The following is a 15510-nucleotide window of genomic DNA, read 5'->3' as shown; positions in this document are numbered from 1 at the left end:
TCTAATCTTATTCACAAACCTTAACTAAAATGCTCCTAGACAATTCATCAGGTAAGTAAAATCAACAGGATGTAGTGATGGATTATAAATGGTGGTTACCTCCTAGAGAAATGGAAATAAAAACAAAAATAAACAAATGGGACCTAATGAAACTTAAAATCTTTTGCACAGCTAAGGAAACCATAAACAAGACAAAAAGACAACCCTCAGAATGGGAGAAAATATTTGCAAACGAAGCAACAGACAAAGGATTAATCCTCAAAATATACAAGCAGCTCATGCAGCTCAATATCAAAAAACAACCTAATCCAAAAATGGGCAGAAGACCTAAATAGACATTTCTCCAAAGAAGATATACAGATTGCCAACAAACACATGAAAGAATGCTCAACATCACTGATCATTAGAGAAATGCAAATCAAAACTACAATGAGGTATCACCTCACATCGGTCAGAATGGCCATCACCAAAAAATCTACAAACAATAAACGCTGGAGAGTGTGTGGAGAAAAGGGAACCCTCCTGCACTGCTGGTAGGAATGTAAACTGATATAGCCACTATGGAGAACAGTATGGAGGTTCCTCAAAAACCTAAAAATAGAACTACCATATGACCCAGCAATCCCACTACTGGGCATATACCCTGAGAAAACCATAATTCAAGAGACATGTACCACAGTGTTCACTACTGCACTATTTACAGTAGCAAGGACATGGAAGCAACCTAAGTGTCCATCGACAGATGAATGGATAAAGAAGATGTAGCACATATATACAATGGAATATTACTCAGCCACAAAAAGAAACGAAATTGAGTTACTCGTAGTGAAGTGGATGGACCTAGAGTCTATCATACAGAGTGAAGTAAGTCAGAAAGAGAAAAAATATGCTAACACATATATATGGAATGTAAAAAAAAAAAAAAAGGTTCTGATGAACCTAGGGGCTGGACAGGAATAAAGACACAGACGTAGAGAATGGACTTGAGGACACAGGGGAGGGGGGAAGGGGAAGCTGGGATGAAGTGAGTCAGAAGCATTGACATATATACACTACCAGCTGTAAAACAAAGAGCTAGTGGGAAGCAGATGCATAGCGCAGGGAGATCAGCTCAGTGCTTTGTGACCACCTAGAAGGGTGGGATAGGGAGGGTGGGAGGGAGGCTCAAGAAGGAGGGGATATGGTGATATATGTATACATATAGCTGATTCACTTTGTTATACAGCAGAAACTAACACAACATTGTAAAGCAATTATACTCCAATAAAGATGTAAAAAAAAAAAAATCGTGGTTAGAGAGAGAGAGATATCAATGATAATGCCTAGGTTTTTGGCTTATACAAGAACATGGACAGAACAGGGCCCAGAGACAGAAGATCAGTTTGGGAGGGGGGATGCTGGGTTCAGCTTTGGACATGCTGAATTGCAGATGTCTTTGAGATACCCAAGTGATGTTAAATAAGCAACTGAATATGCATGACTGGAGTTTAGAGGCGATAACAGGGCTAGAACTATGCATCTGGGATCATCAGGCTATGGGTAGTAACTGAAGCTACAGGCAGCATGAGATTACCTAGTGAGAAAATACAGAGTAAAAAAGAGCAGAAAGCCTAGAATCTGAGCTTTGAGGGACTTCAATTTTACTGGGTAGACAGAAGATAATTAGCATATAAAGAAAATGGAGCCAGAGGCTGCAAAGACAAAGAGAATTAACATCTAAAGCCAGGGAAGAGCATGTTTTGAGAAGGAGCAAGTTGTTCAAGGGGTCAAATTTACTGCTGAGAATCAATTTAGATGAGAACTGAAAAATATCTCCTGGTTTTAGTTACAGGGCACTATTAGTGAGGGTTTTCCAATTTAAAGATGAAGGCAAAAGCTATATTGGAATGGGGGTAGAAAGTTGATAAGTTAATTGGAAGGAAAGAGAGATAGTAAAATAGGCAGGTTTTTGAGATTTTTACTGTGAAAGAGAAGAGAGTAGAGATGTGATATAACCAAAGAGGGCCTCAGGCTCGAGGTAGGAATTTTAAGATAAGACATATTTGAGCATGTTTTAATAGTGCTCTTGGTGGGGGCAGAGAGACAAAAACACCTTCGATGTGAAAAAATAATGGACATAAAAGAGTTACTTTTTGAAAGCCAGGAAACAACTTTCAGAACTTATTACTCCCATGAAATGAGGCAGACAAAATATAAATATGTTGGAAAAAAATTAAATGAATGTGTGATTAGTTAGGGGAAAAATTGTCCTAATCCTTTTAAAGTTGATATAACTCAGCAGTGACACTGTCAGAAAAGACAACTGACTAGAGACTGGTAGAATCTAAAATGGCAACGTTAATATTTTTACAACTAAGTCTACCCCATACACTGCAGGAAACCTTACTCCATCTTCAGCATAATTTATTAACCATGCTCACCAAGCTCTTCCACTGAAGTCTCCCTAATTACTTATGAGAATGAATTAGCGCCTCTGAAGAGTTTGATGTTGATAATACCATGCAGCCCACCACCAGTCAAAGTTTTGTATGTATTCATATGTATCTTCTAATTTGAAAAATATTTGCAATTTTTCATTTGACTCCATGATATTAGTGTTTGTTTTAATATAAAATTATTTAACATTTTTATCACAAGGAAAAGAGACATTCTAAGAAGTTATATGATTTTGCCCTGGCACATCACCTTGTACCCCAATTTAAGAATCAGTGTGTTAGTTTCTAATCTATGCTATGTTCCTCTAGTCATAACATAATCACTCCTGTGAGGGCACTTTACTACTGCTATACTTATAAATTCTGCTCTATGATACAGAGAATATACACAGCGAACCAAGAAGAAACAGTGACCAGGTAAATTAAGAAGGATTAGGAATATTTTTGAGGGAGTTCCCTGGTGGCCTATTGGTTAGGATTCCAGGCTTTCACTGCCATGGCCCAGAGTTCAATCTCTGGTCAGGGAACTGAGATCGCGCAAGCTGTGCGACGCATGCCTCACTTACCCCCAAAAAAGAATATTTTTGAGTTGCTAAAATACTGACTTATTAGAGATAATTTATTCACCCAGTTTCTTGCATACAATAATTGAAAGGACAAGTAAATGTACAAACGAAAAAATAACAATCACTATTTTTAATGCATACCAACTATCTGACAGAAATTCTCAGGTGTTTTACATGCATCTTAAATTCTTGGTTGTAAAACAACCCAAATGTACTTAATGACACTGAGTTTTACACTTAAAAATGTTTAAAATGGTAAATTTTATATTATGTATGTTTTATCACAATAAAAAATTAGATTAAGAGAAAAATCTCAGCATATCTCATTATAGAAACCTGTCCCAGAAAGAAGAGTCATATCTATAGCAGCTCAGAAGTACAAGAGAACATGATGTATCTGAAAAAATGAAAGATGTTTTATACATGCTAAAAGAAAGAGACTGCAGTAGAAAGAAATAGGCTAGAGAGATGGGCAGGATATGCTATGTTAAGAATTATGAACTTCATCCTAAGGACAGTGCGATGCTTTTTATCATACTTTAGAAAGACGAGGGATGCAAACAAATGTGTTTTAAAAGGCATCACTATAACTGTAGAGTGTTAAAAAGGACTTGAGGAAGCAAAATAGGAGGTAAGGAGACCAGCTGAGATGCTATTCCACCAATCCAGGTAAGACATGGCAAAAGTTTATAAAAGAGTACAGTGGTGAGAGTGGAAGGAAGTAGATTAATTTGAGAGCTATTTAGGAATTAGGTTCTCCAGAATTTAGTGATTAACTAGACATGAGAGACAAAGGAGAGAAATGAATCAATGGTTTCTGGATTGGGCAACTGGGTGGATGGCCCTATGATGCATTAAACTGGATGTGAAAAATTTCATAGATACTTGTCATCGTGAACACGTGTGGATCTACAGCAAATTTTTAAATGGCTGTATAGAATTCAACTGAATGCAATAATCCAACATATCTATAATCCAACAAAAGATGCTAACTGCTTTAACAAATTCTTTAAACTTTTCTAATTACCCAAACAAAGGGAGAGATGCAGGCATGTTTTTCAAAGCATAAATCTGCAAATGACAACAAAACCATTCACTCATTTTTAACAGTTTCAAGGTCTCATTCTCCCTCTTCTATGTTAGAAGATCATTACTGAAAATCAATACTACCAAGAAATGGAAATTAAGACCCAAATTTAACTCAAAATTTTAGTCATTAATCTACTAAGCATTCTTAATCCCCCAAACCAAGGGTTTTGAGTTAACTTAATTTTCTGACAAAGCCATTTTTAAAAACATATTTTTTATACTTAATGAAACTAATATTTGAGAAAATGTATGTTAATAAGAAGGGAGGGGGTTAAAGGAAATGGGTAAAAATAAGTACTATGCACTCTATCTCACTTAACAGAAATTTACTCTCTCTACTTCTACCCTATTACATACCTTACTCTAAGTACAGTGAATGAGCCATCCTTCATTCCAAGGGCAAGATGGATCCCATCTACATTTACAGCTGCACAACGAATTGGTTCTTCCATATTACACCTTGCTATTAGTGCGTGATCAACTAGGCTCCATATCCTGTAACATTTAATTAAAATAAAAGAACAGTTAACTAACATATGCTTAAAAAATGACAGACTCTATGAAAAAACTGTTGGTTAAAATAATAATTTCATTTTAAGAAGGCAAGATAAACCTAGATTTTTAACTGTATGCTTGTGGCTGGGAATTCTTATCTACGAAACAGAAGTACTCTTAATGCTTAAAATGACAAGGGTTAATAGAATCTTTTATTTATTTATTTACTTTAACATCTTTATTGGAGCATAATTGCTTTACACTGTTGTGTTAGTTTCTGCTGTATAACAAAGTGTATCAGCTACACGTATACATATATCCCCATATTCCCTCCCTCTTGCATCTCCCTCCCACCCTTCCTATCCCACCCTTCTAGGTGGTCACGATGCACTGAGCTGCTTTCCCTGTGCTATGCAGCTGCTTCCCACTACCTATTTTACATTTGGAAGTGTATATATGTCAATGCCACTCTCTCACTTCATCCCAGCTTACCCTTCCCTCTCCCCATGTCCTCAAGTCCATTTTCTACGTCTGCATCTTTATTCCTGTCCTGCCCCTAGGTTCTTCAGAACCATTTTCTTTTTTTAGATTCCATATATATGTGTTAGCATATGGTATTTGTTTTTCTCTTTCTGACTTACTTCACTCTGTATGACAGACTCTAGGTCCATCTACCTCACTACAAATAACTCAATTTCGTTTCTTTTTATGGCTGAGTAATATTCCATTGTATATATATGCCACATCTCCTTTATCCATTCATCTGTCGACGGACACTTAGGTTGCTTCCATGTCCTGGCTCTTGTAAATAGAGCTGCAATGAACATTGAATTATGGTTTTGAATTATGGTTTTCTCAGGGTATATGCCCAGTAGTGGGATTGCTGGGTCATATGGTAGTTCTATTTTTAGGTTTTTGAGGAACCTCCATACTGTTCTCCATAGTGGCTGTATCAATTTACATTCCCACCAACAGTGCAAGAGGGTTCCCTTTTCTCCACACCCTCTCACGCATTTATTGTTTGTAGATTTTTTGATGATGGCCATTCTGACCGGGGTGAGGTGATACCTCATTGTAGTTTTGATTTGCATTTCTCTAATGATTACTGATGTGGAGCATCCTTTCATGTGTTTGTTGGCAATCTGTATATCTGCTTTGGAGAAATGTCTATTTAGATCTTCTGCCCATTTTTCGATTGGGTTTTTTGTTTTTTTGAGATTTAGCTACATGAGCTGCTTGTATATTTTGGAGATTACTGCTTTGTAAGTTGCTTCGTTTGCAAATATTTTATCCCATTCTGAGGATGGTGTTTTCGTCTTGTTTATGGTTTCCTTAGCTGTGCAAAAGCTTTTAAGTTTCATTAGGTCCCATTTGTTTATGTTTGTTTTTATTTCCATTTCTCCAGGAAGTGGGCCAAAAAGGATCTTGCTGTGATTTATGTCATAGAGTGTCCTGCCTATGTTTTCCCCTAAGAGTTTTATAGTGCCTGGCCTTACATTTAAGTCTTTAATCCATTTTGAGTTCATTTTTGTGTATGGTGCTAGGGAGTGTTCTAATTTCATTCTTTTACATGTAGTTGTCCAGTTGTCCCAGCACCACTTATTGAAGAGGCTGTCATTTGCCATTGTGTATTCTTGCCTCCTTTATCAAAGATAAGGTGACCATATGTGCGTGGGTTTATCTCTGGGCTTTCTATCCTGTTCCATTGATCTATATTTCTGTTTTTGTGCCACTACCACACTGTCTTGATTACTGTGGCTTTGTAGTATAGTCTGAAGTCAGGGAGCCTGATTCCTCCTGCTCCGTTTTTCTACCTCAAGATTGCTTTGGCTATTCGGGGTCTTCTGTGTTTCCACAGAAACTGTGAAATTTTTGTTCTAATTCTGTGAAAAATGCCAGTGGTAGTTTGATAGGGATTGCATTGAATCTGTAGATTGATTTGGGTAGTACAGTCATTTTCACAATATTGATTCTTCCAATCCAAGAACATGGTGTATCTCCATCTGTTTGTATCACCTTTAATTTCTTTCATCACTACCTTATAGTTTTCGGCATACAGGTCTTTTGTCTCCTTAGGTAGGTTTATTCCTAGATATTTTATTCTTTCTGTTGCAAGGGTAAGTGGGAGTGTTTCCTTAATTTCTCTTCCAGATTTTCATCATTAGTGTATAGGAATGGAAGAAATTTCTGTGTATTAATTGTGTATCCTGCTACTTTACCAAATTCATTGATCAGCTCTAGTAGTTTTCTGGTAGTATCTTTAGGATTCTCTACGTACAGTATCACGTCATCTGCAAACAGTGACAGTTTTACTTCTTCTTTTCCGATTTGGATTCCTTTTATTTCTTTTTCTTCTCTGACTGCTGTGGCTAAAAATTCCAAAACCATGTTGAATATTAGTGGTGAGAGTGGGCAACCTTGTCTTGTTCCTGATCTTAGTGAAAATGGTTTCAGTTTTTCACCATTGAGAATGATGTTGGCTGTGGCTCTGTCATATATGGCCTTAATTATGTTGAGGTAAGTTCCCTCTATGCGTACTTTCTGGAGAGTTTTTATCATAAATGGGTGTTGAATTTTGTTGAAAGCTTTTTCTACACCTACTGAGATGATGATATGGTTTTTCTCCTTCAAATTGTGAATATGGTGTATCACATTGATTGATTTACTATACTGAAGAATCCTTGCATTCCCGGGATAAACCCCACTTGATTATGGTGTATGATTCTTTTAATGTGCTGCTGGATTGTTTGCTAGTATTTTGTTAAGAAGTTTTGCATCTATGTTCATCAGTGACATTGGCCTGTAGTTTTCTTTTTTTGTGCCATCCTTGTGTGGTTTTGGTAGCAGGGTGATTGTGGCCTCATAGAATGAGTTTGGGAATGTTCCTCCCTCTGCTATATTTTGGAAGAGTTTGAGAAGGATAGGTGTTAGCTCTTCTCTAAATGTTTGATAGAATTCTCCTGTGAAGTCATCTTGTCCTGGGCTTTGGTTTGTTGGAAGATTTTTAATCACCGTTTCAATTTCAGTGCTTGTGATTGGTCTGTTTATATTTTCTATTTCTTCCTCATTCAGCCTCAGAAGATTGTGCTTTTCTAAGAATTTGTCCATTTCCTTCAGGTTGCCCATTTTATTGGCATATAGTTGCTTATAGTAATCTCTCATGATCCTTTGTATTTCTGCAGTGTCAGTTGTTACTTCTCCTTTTTCATTTCTAATTCTGCTGATTTGATTTTTTTCTTGATGAGTCTGGCTAATGGTTTACCAATTTTGTTTATCTTTTCAAAGAACCAGCTTTTAGTTTTATTGATCTTTGCTGTCATTTCCTTCATTTCTTTTTCATTTATTTCTGATCTGATCTTTATGATTTCTTTCCTTCTGCTGACTTTGGGGTTTTTTTGTTCTTCTTTCTCTAATTGCTTTAGGTGTAAGGTTAGGTTGTTTATTTGAGATTTTTCTTGTTCCATGAGGTAGGATTATATTGCTATAAACTTCCCTCTTAGAACTGCTTTTGGTGCATCCCACAGGTTTTGGGTTGTCGTGTTTTCATTGTCATTTGTTTCTAGGTATTTTTTGATTTCCTCTTTGATTTCTTCAGTGATCTCTTGGTTATTCAGTAGTGTATTGTTTAGTCTCCATTTTTTTTTTTGTTTTGTTTTGTTTTTTACAGATTTTTTCCTGTAATTGATATCTAGTCTCATAGCACTGTGGTCAGAAAAGATACTTGATACGATTTCAATTTTCTTAAATTTACCAAGGGTTGACTTGTGACCCAAGATATGATCTATCCTGGAGAATGTTCCATGATCACTTGAGAGGAGAGTGTAATCTGCTGTTTTGGGATGGAATGTCCTATAAATATCAATTAAATCCATCTTGGTTAATGTATCATTTAAAGCTTGTGTTTCCTTATTTATTTTCATTTTGGATCATCTGTCCTTTGGTGAAAGTGGGGTGTTAAAGTCCCCTACTATTATTGTGTTATTGTCGATTTCCCCTTTTATGGCTGTTAGCATTTGCCTTATGTATTGAGGTGCTCCTATGTTGGATGTGTAAATATTTACAATTGTTATATCTTCTTCTTAGATTGATCCCTTGATCATTATGTAGTGTCCTTCTTTGTCTCTTGTAATAGTCTTTATTGTAAAGTCTATTTTGTCTGATATGAGAATTGCTACTCCAGCTTTCTTGTGATTTCCATTTGCATGGAATATCTTTTTCCATCCCCTCACTTTCAGTCTGTATGTGTCCCTAGGTCTGAAGTGGGTCTCTTGTAGTCAGCATATATATGGGTCTTGTTTTTGTATCCATTCAGCCAGTCTGTGTTTTTTGGTTGGAACACTTAATCCATTTACATTGAAGGTAATTATTGATATGTATGTTCCTATTACCATTTTCTTAATTGTTCTGGGTTTTTATTGTAAGTCTTTTCCTTCTCTTGTGTTTCCTGCCTAGAGAAGTTCCTTTAGCATTTGTTGTAGAGCTGGTTTTGTGGTGCTGAATTCTCTTAGCTTTTGCTTGTCTGTAAAGATTTTAATTTCTCTGTCGAACCTGAATGAGATCCTTGCTGAGTAGAATAATCTTGGTTGTAGCTTTTTCCCTTTCATCACTTTAAATATGTCCTGCCACTCCCTTCTGGCTTTCAGAGTTTCTGCTGAAAGATCAGTTGTTAACCTTATGGGGATTCCCTTGTATGTTAATTGTTGATTTTCCCTTGCTGTTTTTAATTTTTCTTTGTATTTAATTTTTGATAATTTGATTAATATGTTTCTTGTCTTATGTATTGAGGTGCATGTTTCTCCCTGGGTTTATCCAGTATGGGACTCACTGCACCTATTGGACTTGATTGACTATTTCCTTTCCCATATTAGGGAAGTTTTCAACTATAATCTCTTCAAATATTTTCTCAGTCCCTTTCTTTTTCTCTTCTTCTGGGACCCCCTATAATTCGAATGTTGTTGCATTTAATGTTGTCCCAGAGGTCTCTGAGACTGTCCTCATTTCTTTTCATTCTTTTTTCTTAATTCTGTTCTGCAGTAGTTGTTTCCACTATTTTATCTTTTAGGTCACTTACCCGTTCTTCTGCCTCAGTTATTCTGCTATTCTGATTCCTTCTAGAGAATTTTTAATTTCATTTATTGTTTTGTTCATCATTGTTTGTTTGCTCTTTAGTTCTTCTAGGTCCTTGTTAAACGTTTCTTGTATTTTCTCCATTCTATTTCCAAGATTTTGGATCATCTTTACTATCATTACTCTGATTTCTTTTTCAGGTAGACTGCCTATTTTCTCTTCAGCTGTTTGTTCTGGTGGGTTTCTACCTTGCTCCTTCATCTAATGTATATTTCTCTGTCTTCTCATTTTGCTTAACTTACTGTGTTTGGGGCCTCATTTTTGCAGGCTGCGGGTTTGTAGTTCCCATTGTTTTTGATGTCTGCCCCCAATGGATGAGGATGGTTCAGTGGCTTGTGTAGGCTTCCTGGTGAAGTGGACTGGTGCCTGTGTTCTGATGGATGAGGCTGGATCTTGTCTCTCTGGTGTGCAGGGCTGTGTCCGGCAGTGTGTTTTGGGGTGTCTATGAACTTATAATTTTAGGCAGCCTCCCTGCTAATGGGTGGGGTTGTGTTCCTGTCTTGCTAGTTGTTTGGCATGGGGTGGCCAGCACTGTAGCTTGCTCGTTGTTGGGTGGAGCTGGGTCTATCGTTGAGACGGAGATCTCTGGGAGAGCTCTTGCCAAATGATATTACATGGGGCCAGGAGGTCTCTGGTGGTCCAATGTCCTGAACTCGGCTCTCCCACCTCCGAGGCTCAGGTCTGACAGCAAGCCAGAGCACCAAGACCTTGTCAGCCATACGGCTATTTTGGACTCAGCCGAATATGGAGCAAAGCAACAAAATGGATTGGATCAGTGACTCTCAATTTTTAGGGCATCAGAACCACTTGGAGGGCTTGTGAAAACACAGGTTGCTGGGCTGCACCTCAGAATTTCTGGTGCAGAATTTTTCATTCAGACTTTTCTGATTCTGACCTTTTGGCCTAGAGAAAAGTTTGACTGTTTCTGAGCTGTCTGGCTCTGCAGAACATTGCTCTCTCCCCAGCTCTAGGAATATTCTTCTGCCTTACTCACTGGGGGCTGTGGGAGGATGAGCTGGGGCCCTGTATTTCCAATTAGCCAGATGAGGAAACTGAAGTTGAGAGCAACCAGAAAACTTGCCCCAGGTACACAGGGTGTAAGAAGTAGACTCAGGTGCCAAATCAAGTCCTCTACCAACAGGGCCACTGTCATGCTGCCTCTTCTTGCCTTGAAGATAATGAAGCAGAGTCTCCGGTCCAGGTGGTCTCAACATCATATTACTCTCTAAAGGCGAGTCCTCGGAACCAGCTCCTACTGTGGGAGCAGTGGGCAGGATACCAGAATCTTTTATTTTTAAGACGATGTAATAACATTAATTTTTTCCAATCATTCATTTTAGGTGGATGATTTCTACCCTGATTAAAGGCGAGATACATATATAGTATAGTGGTGTATGGTATACACCATATTTAGTCTTTTAAGAATAACACTTCAGATTATGCAAATTTAGTCTTTTCCAGACCCTAATGTTAGAAAGCTGTAACAAGAAGTAAAAAATGCCCATTGTTTGAAAGTTAAGTATTACACTTCCAAATAACATAAAGGACAAAGACCAAAATTCTAATGAAAACTAGTAACATTTTAGAAATAAATTACAACAGAAGTATTTCATATCAAAACTTGTGGGATATAGCTGAAATAGTACTTAGGGAGAAATTTAAATGCAGATATTATCAAAATAAAGGCTACAACTTAATGAACGAGCATCTACTCTCAAAGGTTAGGAAAAGATCAGCAAAACTAAGTATATTTTTAAACATTTTATAGCAGTATCTTATTTTTAAAAATTCTATTTGTTTTTGCTGTTTTCTATGATTTTGTATATTGTTTCTATATCCAGGAATTTTGCTAAATTCTCTTTTTAATTCCAATAGTTTCTCTGTATTTTCCTTTTAATTCTCTACATATACAATTATAACACCTGCAAATGACAGTTGTTTCTTCCTTTCTATTCAAAAATCGCTCTCTCTCTCTCTCTCTATATATATACATCTATTGAAAATATATACACATATACACACATATACATATATATATACACATATATATATATTTAGGCTCACTGTGCTGACAAACACTTCTAGTCTGTAGCTGAATATAACAGTGAAGAATAAAATAATGAAAAATATAATGGTGAAAGTGGGCACCATTTTCTTCTTCCTCATTTTAAAGGAAAACTTTCAGTGTTTCAACATTAAACATGATACTTCCTGATGACTTTCTATGCCCACAGACTGTGGGCCACACTGGGCCCACTGCCTGTCTTTGTATAGTCTACAAGCCAAGAATGGTTTTGCATTTTTTTAATTGAAGTATAGTTGATTTACAATATTGTGTTAGTTTCAGGTATACAGCATAGTGATTCAGTTATTATTTTTTTTGCAGATTATATTCCATTATAGGTTATTATAAGATATTGAATATAATTCCCTGTGCTATACAGTAAATTCTTATTGTTTATTTTATGTAGAGTGGTTTGTATGTGGTAATACCATACTCCTAATTTGTCCCCCGACCCGCTTTGGTGACCGTAAGCTTCTTTTTTTTAAAATAAATTTATTTATTAATAAATAATTTTATTTTATTTATTATTTTAAATTTATTAAATTTATCAAAATAAATTTATTTATTTATTTATTTTTGGCTGCATTGGGTCTTTGTTGCTGCACACGGGCTTTCTCTAGTTGCAGTGAGTGGGGGCTGCTCTTCGTTGTGGTGCAAGGGCTTCTCATCACAGTGGCTTCTCTTGTTGTGGAGCACAGGCTCTAGGTGCTCAGGCTTCAGTAGTTGCGGCCCGTGGGCTCAGTAGAAAACAGAGAAAATTCTCTGATTTATGTCAGAGAATGTTATGCCTATGTTCTCTTCTAGGAGTTTTATGGTATCGTGTCTTACACTTAGGTTTTTAAACCATTTTGAATTTATTTTTGTATATGTTGTCAGGGAATGTTCTAATTTTATTAATTTACATGCAGCTGTCCAGCTTTCCTAACATCACCTGTTGAAGAGATTATCTTTCCTCCCATTGTATATTCTTGTCTCCTTTGTCGTAGATTGACCACAGGTGCATAGTTTATTCCTGGGTTCTCTATTCGATTCCATTGATCTCTATGTCTGTTTTTGTGTCAGTTGCATGCTGTTTTGATTACTGCAGCTTGTAGTATAGTCTGAAGTCTGAAAGGATTATACCTCCAGCTTTGTTCTTTTTTTCTCAGGATTTCTTTGGCAATTCTGGGTTCATATACATTTTAGGATTATTTGTTCTAGTTCTGTGAAAAATGTCATAGGTATTTTGATAGGGATTGCATTTAATCTGTAGATTGCTTTGGGTCGTATGGACATTTTTAACAATATTAATTTTTCCAATCCAAAAGCATGGTATATTTTTCCATTTCTTTGAATCATCTAAAATTTCCTTTTTCAATATTTTGTAGTTTTCAGTGCATAGGTCTTTCACCTCCTCCGTTAAGCTTATTCCTAGTTATTTTTTCTTTGATGTGATTTTAAATGGAATTTTAAAAAATTTTTTCTTTCTGATATTTCATTATTAGTATAAAGAAATGCAACAGATTTCTGTATATTAATCTTGTATCCTGCTACCATGATAAATTCATTTATTAGTTCTAATAGTTTTTGTGTGAAGACTTCAGGGTTCTCTATGTAGAGTATCATGTCATTTCCAAATAGTTACAGTTTTATCTCTTCCTTTATAATTTGGATACCTCATTTCTTTTTCTTGTCTGATTTCTGTGGCTACGACTTCCAATACTATGTTGAATAGAAGTGGTGAGATTGGGCATCCTTGTCTTGTTTTTGAATTTAGTGGGAAAGCATATAGCTTTTCACTGTTGAGTATTACATTGGCTGTAGGCTTGTCATAAGCAGCTTTTATGATGTTGAGATATGTTCCCGCTATATCCACTTTGGTGAGAGTTTTTATCATGAATGGATACTGAATTTTTTTAAATGCTTTTTCTGCATCTGTTGAGTTGATCATGTGGGTTTTGTCTTTTCTTTTGTTAATACAGTGCATCACAATGATTAATTTGAGTATGCTGAACTATCCTTGTGACCCTGGAATGAATCCAATTTCATCATGGTGTATGATCCTCTTAATGTATTGCTGGATTCGGTTTGCTAATATTTTGTTGAGGATTTTTGCATCTGTATTCATCAAAGATTATTGACTGGTAATTTTTTTCTGTAGTGTCTCCGTCTGGTTTTGGTATCTGGGTGATGGCTGCCCCACAGAATTAATTTGGGAATGTTCCCTTCTCTTCAATTTTTTGGAATAATTTGAGAAGGACAGGTATAAATTCTTTGTATGTTTGGTAGAATTCCCCAGTGAAGCCATCTGGTCCTAGACTTTGGTTTGCAGGGAGGCTGCTTTTTTGTTTTTGTTTTTACTACAGATTCTATCTCACTTCTAGTGATTGGTATGTTCAAATTATGTGTTTCTTCTTGATTCAGTTATAGCAGTTATACTGCTATATGGATAACTACTGTTATCCATTTCTTCTAGGTTGTCCAATTTGTTGGCATGTAACTGTTCATAGTATGCTCTTATGATTTTTTAGTATTTCTGTGGTATCAGTTGTTATTTCTCCTCTTTCATTTCTTATTTGTTTAGTTGGATCCTCTTTTCTTCTTGGTGAGTCTGCCTGGAGGTCTGTCAATTTTGTTCATCTTTTCAAAATACCAGCTCTTGGTTTTATTGATCTATTGGTTTTTTTGATCTCTATTTATTTCCTCTCTGATCTTTATTATTTCCTTCCTTCTACTGACTTTGGGTTTTGTTTGTTCTTTTTCCAATTCTTTTAGTTGGTAGGTTAGGTTGTTTGAGATTTTTCCTGTTTCTTGAATAAGGGCTGTATCACTATGAACTTCCCTCCTAGAACTGTTTTTGCTGCATCCATAGATTCTGTAAAGATGTGTTTTCATTTTTGTTTGTCTCTAGGTATTTTATGATTTCTTCTTTGATTTCATTATTGACGCATTGCATTTTTAGTAGCATGTTGTTTAGTATCCAAGTGGTTGTTCTTTTCCTGTTTTTCATTCTGTGGTTGATTTCTAGTTTCATACTGTTGGGGTCAGAAAAAATGCTTGAAATAATTTCTATTCTCTTAAATTTACTGAGGCTTGTTTTCTGACCTAATGTGTGGTCCATCCTAAAGAACATTCCATGCACAACTGGAAAGAAAGTGTACTCTTTTTTGGATGTAGTGTCCTGTAGATATTAATTAAGTCCAACTAATCTACTACGTCATTTAGGACCTCTGTTGCCTTATTAATTTTCTGTCCGGATGATCTGTCCATTGATGTCAGTGGAGTGTTAAAGTCTCCTACTATAATTGTGTTATTGTCAATTTCTCCCTTTATGTCTGTATTTGTTTTATATACGTAGGTGCTCCTATATTGGGAGCATGTATGTTAATGAGTATAATATTCTCCTCTTGTACTGATTCCTTTATCACTATACAATGCCCTTCTTTATCTTTCTATTTATTTATTTGGTTGCACCGGTTCTTAGTTTCAGCAGGCAGGCTCCTTAGTTGCAGCCTGCCTGGTCCTTAGTTGCAGCACGTGGGCTACTTAGTTGCAGCAGGTGGGCTCCTTAGTTGCGGCTTGCCGGCTCCTTAGTTGTGGCACATGGGCTCCTTAGTTGTGGCTCAACAGCTCCTTAGTTGTGGCATGCAGCCTCCTTAGTTGTGGCAATGTGAACTCTTAGTTGTGGCATGCATGTGGGATCTAGTTCCCTGACCAGGGATTGAAACCGGGCCCCCTGCATTGGAAGGTGAAG

At 36.5% G+C, this 15510-nt stretch overlaps 1 protein-coding gene across 2 annotated transcripts in view; it reads right to left on the bottom strand.

Moving 5' to 3' along the window:
* EML5 (EMAP like 5) overlaps window positions 1–15510 on the bottom strand; it is a gene marked incomplete at both ends in the record, with an annotated part of 169978 nt that overhangs the window by 98269 nt on the left and 56199 nt on the right. For both annotated transcript variants that reach the window (XM_082681679.1, XM_082681680.1), the window contains one exon: window positions 4448–4585. In XM_082681679.1, the coding sequence (XP_082537805.1) occupies window positions 4448–4585 (138 nt within the window). The remainder of the gene's footprint in view (window positions 1–4447; window positions 4586–15510) is intronic.

The sequence above is a fragment of the Grampus griseus genome (genome assembly GCF_964374135.1).
Source record: "Grampus griseus genome assembly, chromosome: 2".
Taxonomy (NCBI): Eukaryota; Metazoa; Chordata; class Mammalia; order Artiodactyla; family Delphinidae; genus Grampus; species Grampus griseus.
Note: the sequence above shows the minus strand (reverse complement) of the source record. Positions and strands in the feature narration are given on the sequence as shown.